The sequence below is a fragment of the Ctenocephalides felis genome, unplaced genomic scaffold (assembly GCF_003426905.1).
Source record: "Ctenocephalides felis isolate EL2017-DRISC unplaced genomic scaffold, ASM342690v1 CF-g0.4_SCAFFOLD_00845, whole genome shotgun sequence".
Classification (NCBI taxonomy): domain Eukaryota; kingdom Metazoa; phylum Arthropoda; class Insecta; order Siphonaptera; family Pulicidae; genus Ctenocephalides; species Ctenocephalides felis.
The window spans coordinates 78963823-78974870 of record NW_020536999.1 but is presented as its reverse complement, the minus strand read 5'-3'; the positions used below and the strand labels follow the sequence as shown (position 1 = coordinate 78974870).

General features: G+C 34.6%; 1 protein-coding gene across 1 annotated transcript; it reads right to left on the bottom strand.

Annotated features, from left to right (window-relative positions):
- Window positions 1–3680: 3680 nt before the first annotated feature.
- Window positions 3681–10577, bottom strand: LOC113390406. The gene is made up of 6 exons (XM_026626859.1): window positions 10457–10577; window positions 9126–9566; window positions 7349–8450; window positions 6940–7265; window positions 5489–6816; window positions 3681–4103 (listed from the first exon to the last, which is right to left on the bottom strand). The coding sequence occupies exons 1-6, from the start codon at window positions 10575–10577 to the stop codon at window positions 3681–3683; spliced, it is 3741 nt and encodes a 1246-aa protein (XP_026482644.1).
- Between the last annotated feature and the right edge of the window lie 471 nt (window positions 10578–11048).

The following is an 11048-nucleotide window of genomic DNA, read 5'->3' as shown; positions in this document are numbered from 1 at the left end:
AAATAATTTTTTGTTTTTGAAAAAAAATTTTTTTTTCTTTATTTTGACATATTGTGGAAGATCTGAACTTTTTTTCAAAGCAATCGTACTGCTTTATCTGCATAGGGACAAAATATAAAGCGCGTAAGCGCCGCGTCGCTGTCTAACGCATAAGCATTGTTGCGAAACCCATAGAAATGTTAACAAAATGTATACTTAATGTTAAAATCTCTATAAAATATTTCATAATTTGATGTGCATATGTCCAATGATCATTTTTGACCGCCAAATGGCTCATTTTTTTACCTTTTTCTCCATATTTCCGAAACCGCTAGACCTACCTTCATGAAAATTTTATCGATTCTTCATCTTGTCAATACAAGTGAAATGTTTTTTGAATTATTTGAATCGGACGCTCCGTTCTCTTAAAAACAGAGTTACCATTTTCGGCACTTTTTGCCCCGTATCTTTGGAACGGCTAGACCTGCCTTTGCCAAAAACTAATCAGCACGTCTCCTTATCAATACAAATCGAATGTTTTTTGAATTATTCAAATCGGTTGATCCGTGTTCCCGAAATCGTCGACGAAAATTTGTATCCGCACATACATACACACACGTACATACATACATACATACATACATACATACATACATACACACACACACACACATACATCCATTTTTTCTAAGGTATGCCAAAATGTTCAGAAACCTTTGAAACGTAAAGATATATAAAAATTTTCATTTTCGATTTTTTTGCGATTACTATAACTTGCCCTACGGGAAGTTAATAAGTCCCGTTACTTCTGCCTATTGTTGCTTGATCGTTATCTGCACCGACAAGGTGAAGGTAGTATGAACACCCTTTGTAGTTTGCGGTATGATTATCGCCGCAATGATAACAAAGGGGCGGGGCTTCAGCTGCTTTTGTACACTTTTTAGACTCATGATCAGAGCTGCATTTTACACATATAAATCTGCGGTTGCAATAACGCTGGGTATGGCCGTACATTTGGCACCTTACACACTGCGGAATATTTGATGAGCTTATTGGGGGCTCAAAATGAATTATTTCGTTTAACGTTTTATTCATTTTAAAAATTGACGAATTGTTTTCTTTGGGTTCTAAGTCTATGTAAAACATGTTCAGCAGTTGTTTAGTTTTCGGGTGTATGATATTGGTAATATTTCTGACAGGATGACCTTCTTTTTCAATTGCGGCTTTGATATCATTTTTATCTGTAGCGTAGTGCAGATATTTGAGTACGACCACCCTGTATGAGCGTTCCGCTTTTATCTGGTAGGTATGAAAAACGACGTCTCTTTCACGCAGAAATTTAACAAAATTGCGGCAGTCTTCTATTTCAAAAATGTTGAATTTAATAGTTTTATTAGGTAGGTATTTGGTGATGTATTTGTCTTTATTAATAATTGAATTAATATCCGCTATCATAAGATTGTAATCTCGAACCCCGTAGACCAGTGGTCGGGGAACCGGGGTAAATTACCCCAAATGGGGTAAAAGTGAAATTTTTGGGGGTAAAAAGTATATATTTTCGAAGCACTAAATCAGCTACAGTAAAACCTACTATCGGAGAAAATTTCTGCATTAGCAGAAAATGTGAAGGAATAAATAATTTTCGCTCTAAAACAAGTTAAATATTGCTTGCATGTTTTAAAATCAGCTTCAGTAAAGCGCCTACTACCGAAAAGAAAATCTGCATTAGCAAAAAGGTGAAGTTTTTGCATTAAAACAAACTAAATATTTTGATATTCAGCTTAAGACAACGGATTTCAGTAGTAATTCACAACTGGTATATGTTTGCTATAAAGGTGTAGATAATTTTGAAAAGGAATTGCTGAACGAATAGTTCAAAGCGCAAAGATTAAAATGGGAATACTGCAATTTTATATCTTTGGATGAAACTCCAGCTATTTATGGTTTTTCAGCTTTTGTAAGGAAAAATAACCCACACTCATGATGTTATCAAAATTATAAATTTTATCAAGAGACATGCACTAAATACGCGGTTATTTGTGAATTATGTCAGGATGGTGAAGCTGAGACCTACCTCCTTTATTACACAGAAGTAATGTAGCTCTCTCGCGGAAATATTTTAAATTGAGTATGGACTCTTAAATGAAGCTGAAATCTCTATTATTTTTCAAAAAAATATTCTTGCTGAAAATTTTAAAAACTCTTCCTTGGTTGCATATTTCGCATATTTAGCAGACATTTTTGAGAGCATAAATATATTAAACAAAGAATTACAGGGAAAGCATATTAATATTATTTCAGCGAGAGAAATATTGTCAGCATTTGGTTCAAAGCTGGAATATTAGAGGCAGAAAGTAGTAGAGAACAAGATAGCATATTTTCCAAGGTTAGCTTTGTTTTTGAAGGATTTTAAAAAAATTAATTATTTGGGAGTGAACAAAACCTGTTATGTTTTTGGATGCCAAAAGCTGCAAAGGGTTTTGAAACAGCACATGAAGAAGCGGTAAGAAAATTGCTTCCATTTAGAACCACATATTTGTGCAAACCATACTTTTCTAGTCTAATAAACAGAAAATCGAGAAAAAATAGTTTGAATGCCGCAGATTGTATTAAAATTGCTCTTACATGTTAAAGTCCCAATTTTGAAGAAATTGTATCAAAGATGAAGCAAAACCATTTCTCCAAATCGTAATGTTCTTACATTAAATGTGTGCATTATTGTTAACTTCCCGTAGGGTAAGTTATAGTAATGGGCCGAAAATCGAAAATGAAAATTTTTGCATTTCTTCACGCTTCAGAGGTTTTTGAGCATTTTGCCATACCTCAGCAAAAATAGATGTGTGTGTGTGTGTTTTGTCTGTCCGCATTTTTTCGTTCACGTTTTAGGGCGAACGGATGAACCGATTTGAATGGTTCATTCAACATTCGGTTCTTATTGATAGGGAGATATGCTGATTAGTATTTAGCAAAGGCAGGTCCAGCCGTTACGGAAATACGGAGTAAAGAGTGCAGAAAATAGAAATCGAGTTTTTGAGAGAACGGAGTATCCCATTTGAATGATCCAAAAAACATTCAATTTGTAATGTTTGGGAGAAGTAGTGATTAGGTTTTGGCAAAGACAGATTCAGCCATTTCGAAGATACAGAGCTAAATGTACAGAAATGACAGTTTTTGAGAGAACTAAGCATCCGATTTGAATGAAAAAACTTGCCGTTTATGTTGACAAAACAATTGTTTTTGGGGGAAAAAATATTTTAATTTTTTTTTTTAAAAATGTTTTTTTGTATATCGAAAATAATTCAGATTTCAATTTTAATTCTGGCTTAAGTTCTAAAGCTCATTTATATACTTCAAACAAATAATTTTAACTTTGTAATTCAGCTTATATATATCTTATAAATATTATACAATGAAAACATTTAAAATTCCTCGAACATTTCGTAACGGTGCGAAAAGTTCCAGCAATTTGCCTTAAGGCATGATGCCATACACTACTAGTTTATTCGTGTATTAGTAGGATTTTCATGAAAAATATATTTATTCATAAAGAATATAGTTTTTACTTATTGTTTCCTACAAACCATTTGTTTCAGCCTTTTTCAAAGTTTAAAAGGAGCAAACAATGTAGCAAACCGTTAATCTGCGGGTTATGGCGGATTATACAGAAATATGTTGCAAACAGATTCCAAATATAAATTCTTCTAGTTATTTTTTGTGGGGTAATGAGAGGTTGCACAAAAACATTTTGGGGTAATGGTTCCAAAAGTTCCCCGATCACTGCCGTAGACAAATAAAGGCGGAAGAGTAGATTTATTAACTGTTGCCTCGTCTGATGGTTTAGAAACATTGTTTTCTAGAGCGCTAAATTTGTTGGCTAATTTTATGGGAACGCTTACATTACTTACTGCGTTGTTCGGGCGACGTCTTTTAGCGGAAGTTATCTCTTGCCATGGGTTTTTATTCGTGTAATCAATCACATCGCGTGCAGTGGACTCTGGATTCATTGTTGCTGTTGAAGACATATTACTTGTTGATGGAATAGGAGTTGGATCCGACGATGGTGTGGCCTTGATTCGATCAGTAGACCACACGGATGGCTGGTATTCGTGGACTGTATATGGAAACTAAAAACGTTCTTCTTCTATGATAATAACAAACTAAAAAATGACCACACTTTGGTCAATAAAAGGAAACTCAACAAAACTTCTAAACTCGACTGACTCGGAAGGAAACTCGAAACTGAACCAAAGAAAGAAAGCAAGCTGTAAGCGTACTGATAACGCACTGGAATCAAATTGAATACGGAACTAGATAGAACCCGAATTGAAATGCACTGGAAGCGAAGTGACTAGAAATCAACTCGAATAGAATAAACACTGGAAGCGAAGTGAACTGGAAATCAACTCGAAACGAAGAGTAGACCACGTGTCGGAAGTCATAGGTCAAAGTTTTGGAAGGAAAGAGGCAGGTAGTCTGGATTAGAAAGGAACAAATCGGTTGACATATTGTAACCCCGAGATGGCGACTATATTATTATTATCGACGCATGTAATAGTCAGTGGCGTCACCATTTCTTCCCCGGGCGAAAAAGGGTACCTTTTTAATACTAGAAAATATAAATGGAAATATCAAAACCATTAGTCAAACTATGCAAGGAATAAAACACATGAGAGATGGTGAAGAAATAACATGTTGTTTCTTAATTGAATCTAGGAAGTAAGTTAAGTTTTGATGGAATATCTAATGCTTCTATGTTCACCCATCATAATCAATATTAAGGATAAGTAATCTTGACAGGAAAGCAGTAACCTTGTTATTTGTTTGAACTATAATATAGTTGCTCAGTATCTTGCTGTAATAATGCTGCCAAATTTCATTCTCTGCTATAGCAAGTGATTTTTAATATTCTCTATTAATGGATATCACTTCCATGAGACTTGCATATAGCACCACTGGAAATAATTTTAGGTGTGCATCATACATGCTTGTTTTTCGGAACACATGAAAACTTGTCTTGGTGGAATTATCAATTGTCATATCTAAGATGCCTTTATGTCGAATAGGAATTAAAATTTCATTGACCTTGTTTCGTGGATTTGTTGATAATGGTGGTAGTTTATTTTGAGTAACCAGCATGGTTTAAAACAACCAGTTCGTATTTGGAATGTGTCCAATATGGGGCCGTATTCATTTCCAAATTAAAGGCATTTTTACAATAACTGCAATATTATGATGATTCATAGCGTTGGATCTTCTTGAATGTACAGATTTTTGAATATTATCAAAATTTGTGAAAACAACTGAGCAAATAACATTCTGCTCTTGAGTGTGATCGAGTTGTCATGCGATTCCTCTGAATAGAAGCAAGTTACTGATAAAGTTACCACATATAATGGTAAAAGGTAAAAGGAAGGAATTAATTGAAAGGTAACAAATAAAAGCATTAGACTATTTTTTTTTATATATCGTTTGCAAATATGAAAAAACATATTTCTTCACCATAAATTACTGTGTAGAGCTTTACTACAGGGCGTTTCAATAACGTAGCCCTGGTTCTTACTAAAGCTGTCCGCACCTCTCCGTCTTTTCCAGGAAAAACGTCTTCAATAACCCCCATAGACCATTGAAGAGGAGGCAAATTTTCATTTTTGATTAGAACTAACATACCCTTTTTAGCCGGGAGAGAAGGGGTGTTCCACTTTTGACGTGATTGTAAATCACTTAAATATTCAAAATGCCATCTCTTCCAGTAAGATTGTATTATTTTATCAATTAATTGTTTTCGCGTGGGTAAATCTATTTGCAACATATTTTTTGATGGAAGGATATTTAAGGGAGTTAAAGTGAGGAAATGAGCTGGCGTAAGAGGTTGGGGATCACTTGGATCGGAACTCATCCAGCATAATGGTCGAGAATTGAGAAGCGCCTCAATTTGGATTAACACGGTATTTAATTCCTCGTAAGTAAGAATTTGTTCACCTATTACTCGATATAAATGCGCTTTTATAGATTTTATGTTGGACTCCCACAAACCCCCGAAGTGGGGTGCGGCTGGCGGATTGAAAGACCAATTGATATTATGCTTGTGAAGTTCGGAGTTCAATGATGCACTAAATGATTTTGAGTTAATAAGTTGAAATATATCTTTCAGTTCTGATTTGGCATCAACGAAATTTGTTCCGCGATCTGAATACAGACAAGAGACTGGACCTCTTCGTGAAATAAAGCGCTTAAAACAATTTAAAAACGTCGAAGTGGTTAAATCGGAGGCAAGCTCAATGTGTATTGCTTTTGTGGAAAAACAAATAAATAAACAAATATATGCTTTTGAACTTTTTACGCCCCTAAATTTTTCCATGGTTACGCGAAAGGGACCAGCATAGTCAGTACCGGTGTGCTGAAAAGGTTTTGCCTCCATAACACGAGGAGAAGGTAAATCAGCCATAATAGGAGTAAAGGATTTAGGATTATTCCTAAAGCACTTATTGCATTTATGAATACGTTGGCGTACAATACTGCGAATGGATAAAATCCAGTATCTTTGACGAAGAATGGAAGTGAGTAAATGTGTTCCAGCATGTAAATGTTTCTCATGATAATAATCAATTATTAAATTTATCACGTGATCCTTTTTGGGTAAAAGCAAGGGAAATTTATGATCAAAATTCAGGTTAGCATGTGTTAAACGTCCACCAACTCTTAAAAACCCATCATGTAAAAATAGTCGTAAAGTCCGATACCTTGTAGGAAACTTGTTCATTTTCAAACAATCAATTTCTTCGAAAAAATAGATTTGTTGGATAAGTTTGATTATAGTTAATTCGGCTTTGTTGAAATCTGAAAAATATATTTCACTTCTAGATGGAATAATTTTGCAGAAACGTAAAATAAATACAAATATTCTGCATAGTCTGGCCCATGAAGATATAGTGGAAATAAATTCGTATAGATCATTTTTACAGGAGTTTGCCACTAAGCAAGATGAAACTTTTTCTTCTGGAACATTTTGCATGGAATCTAACGTAGAACGTATGGGCCAATGACTTCTTTGAGAGTAAAGCCATGAGGGACCTGTGTACCAATTACTATTATTAAGCAATGTATTTGGTAATGAACCACGAGAAACACAATCGGCAATATTTGCCTCGGAAGGAATATGATACCACTTGGCAGAAGGAAGTAAATCATGAACTTTCGTTACTCTATTTGCGACAAAAGTTTTCCATCTATGAGCTGGTCCTTTAACCAATGAAGCACAATCATCGAGTCCGTAAAACCATATATTTCTTCGATACATAAAGAATGATGATTGGAAGATATGACAAAGGATAATAATTTTGCCAATAAATGCGCCGCACACAACTCTAACCTAGCTAAACTTTGAACTTTAATTGGAGTAATTTTTGATTTTGAAATAAGAAGGTAATATTTATTATCATGGCAAGGCTTGATATAAATCACAGCTCCATAAGCCATTTCTGAACTATCCGCAAAACCGTAAAGCGAACAACGAATATAATTTTTGGTACCTTCAAATCGAGGAATGGAAAGATTAATTAATTCTGGAAGTTGATTATAAATACTAAGCCATGTTGCAACTAACGAGGAAGGTAATGGCTCATCCCAATCCAATTTTAATAACCATAGTTCTTTCATGATCATTTTGAATTTTATGGTAATAGGCGTAATAAAACCTAAAGGATCCCAAATACGAGCAATGGTGGATAATATATGACGTTTTGTCCAATTTTGATGGAAAAGGTTGATATTAAATTTAAAACAATCTTGAATTGGATCCCATCTCAATCCTAATACTTTAACGGACGTATCAAATTCAGAAATTGTTTGTGAAAAATTAATTTGTGTTTTATGGTGTGATTCAAATTGTTTATACATTAGACGATCATTCGAAGCCCACTTCGCTAGTTCAAAACACGCGGAACGGAACAAACTCGACAATTGAACGTAAAGTTGTTTTGCGATTTCGACGGTGTCTGCACTGGTAACCACGTCGTCGATATAAATATCATTTTGAATTATATCAGTGGCTAAGGGATAATTTTTGCTCTCATCTTTAGCTAGTTGTTTAATAGTGCGTAACGCATGAAAAGGAGATGACGTAATACCAAACGTGACAGTGTTTAATTCATAAATGCCGAGGGGATCTTCCGGAGAAAATCTCCAAAGTATCCTTTGAAATCGTCTATCTTGATCACGAATTAATATATTTCTGTACATCTGTTTAATGTCGGCCGTTAACGCAATTTCGCCAAAACGAAAGTTAAGAAGAATTGTGATAATGTTAGACTGTAGCTTTGGCCCGGAAAATAGGTTGGCATTCAGGGAAGGAAATTCAGCATTCTTTGCTGATGCATCAAATACAATTCGTAACGGTGTGGATGAGCTGTCCTTAATCACGGCAAAATGTGGAATATAATACCCTTCATTGGCTGCGGAATCATTTACATGACCTAAAAATGACATGTGTTTTTGTTGTAAATAATCTTGAATTACTTCTGAATATTGTTTATGGAATTCAAAAGATTTCCGAAATTTTTGTTCTAAAATACAATAACGCTTATGCGCGAGTTCATATGATTTCTGAAAATTTACATTAACGTTGTCACGAAATGGTAATGCGACCACGTAACGTCCATCGAAATTCCGTACTGTGGTGGACGTATAGAACTGTTCGCAATAATCGTTTTCCGACACAATCATGTCAGGTACATCTTCTAACTCAAAAAATGTTTTCATTTGTTTAGATAAGGAATCATGTTCAATCGTGCATAGATTTGTCGAACTTGAATCAGGCGATGCAACGTTTGGAAGAGATCCCATTATTACATAACCCAATTTTGTATCCAATGCGATAGGTGAATCGACGGTTTTTATGTGATTTGACATAATAATAGCATTAAATACATCACAACCCAAGATTCCATTAACAGTTTGAGGAATGAAAAATTTATTATCCGCCAGTTGTAAAGATAAAAATTTATTAATGGAATCGAAGGGAATTTTAATGGTCGGTTGTGGTTTGACAATTTCATGTATTACATAGGCACATACAGACATTTGAAAGGAACAATCATTCGACATAATAATAAAATTTGCCATGCCCGTAATTTTTTGCGAAGAGTTACCTATAGAAATGACTTGAGCCTCGATCGGTGTTATCTCTAGTTGAGCGGATTTACAGAATGACTCAGTCACATAGTTGCGATCGCTTGCGGTATCAATAATGACACGTAACGGACTAGTTTTAATACCTGTTGCCAAAACATAAACAGTTGCGGTCGGCATAAGATTTATATGAAGTGATAAATCTAATTCATTTACAACGCATAAAGTATTACTTTGATTGGAATCGAAACTTTTCTGTGTCGAATTTTTGGAAGGAATATCTGTTGGAAATTGTTTTGTATTGTCAACACAATTATTTGAATGTAATAAAGTATGATGTTTGGTATTGCAATACAGACATGTTTTCTTAGAATGACACGGACTGTTACGTTTATGACCCAGGCAATTCGAACAAAGATTCAGTCTCTTAATTGCCGACCATCTGTCATTGATATTTAATTCTAGAAATTGCGAGCATTTGAAAATATTATGACTTTTGTTGCATAAGTAACATTGAAACGATTTGACATTGCTGGTTATCAACGAATGAGAAATGTGGGTTTTCGAAACCTTCTCGCGCAAATCATAAATATAACTTTGACCTTTTTGCACTTTATTTATGAATTGTAACAATTCTTTATAGGAAGGATATTCGCCCTGAAAATAATTTTCAAATTTTTTCTGTAAATTGGTATCTAATTTGGATAGAGCGATTGATGTTAGTAAAAAATCATACAGGTCTGGAATATTTAATTGATTTAATGCTTGTACTGCAGTGTCAAATTTCTCGATAAAGTTATGCAACTGTGATGAGTTTACAGTTTTAAAAGACATTAACTGTTTGAAATAGTGAATGCCCAGATAACGTTTATTTTCGTATTTGTTTATCAATGCTTCCCATAAAATTAAATAATTATTGGCGGTAGGTAAGATAGTATTGAAAATTTTCATTACTGGGCCTACTAAGGCGCCCATTAAATAATGAAATTTAGATATAATGTCAATCTCGGGATTCTGATGTATAAGGGTTTTGAATGTTTCGTAGAATAGCGGCCATTTTTTGAAATCACCCGCAAATTTGGGTATTTCAATTGTTGGGAGACGGGATTTGGAAATAAATTTATATGGGGAATCTTCACTTTTTGTCAAAGAGGAAGTATTGTTTACATCAGAAATAGTTTTTTCAATGTATTTTATCTCCGCGTATAATTGTTCTACAGAAGGGCAGCATAATCCGGTACGAAACTGGGATTTTCCAACGAGTTTAATTTATTAATATCGTCGGTAAGTTTTATAAATTGTTCTCGAACGTTATCTAACATTATCAGGTTTGTACAAAATTGTTTCTTACTTGACGCATCTTCCACATCTCTGCTCAAGTCATACGTCTTCTGTATAATGGAAAAATACATTTCTCGTTTGGAAATTAGACGTGCGACTTCAGCACTGGCAGATGCACTCTTGGGCGGCATTTTTAGGATTATAAGAAACTTGGAAATATAATCTTACCTCGATATCCGTTAAATGCAAATATATCATGCAAACTCTCAATCTTAATTGAGATCCGGCTTGAAGGACCAAAATGTGGTGTGGCCTTGATTCGATCAGTAGACCACACGGATGGCTGGTATTCGTGGACTGTATATGGAAACTAAAAACGTTCTTCTTCTATGATAATAACAAACTAAAAAATGACCACACTTTGGTCAATAAAAGGAAACTCAACACAACTTCTAAACTCGACTGACTCGGAAGGAAACTCGAAACTGAACCAAAGAAAGAAAGCAAGCTGTAAGCGTACTGATAACGCACTGGAATCGAATTGAATACGGAACTAGATAGAACCCGAATTGAAATGCACTGGAAGCGAAGTGACTGGAAATCAACTCGAAACGAAGAGTAGACCACGTGTCGGAAGTCATAGGTCAAAGTTTTGGAAGGAA

Excerpts from the sequence above, each read along its gene's own strand:
- LOC113390406 (XM_026626859.1), bottom strand. The coding sequence starts at position 10,577 with ATGCCGCCCAAGAGTGCATCTGCCAGTGCTGAAGTCGCACGTCTAATT. Across the intron at positions 8,451-9,125 it reads GGCTCAAGTCATTTCTATAG|GTCATGTAAATGATTCCGCA; the intron begins GTAACTCTTCGC and ends TGTCATTTTTAG. Across the intron at positions 4,104-5,488 it reads CTGTAGTAAAGCTCTACACA|TTTCCATATACAGTCCACGA; the intron begins GTAATTTATGGT and ends GAACGTTTTTAG.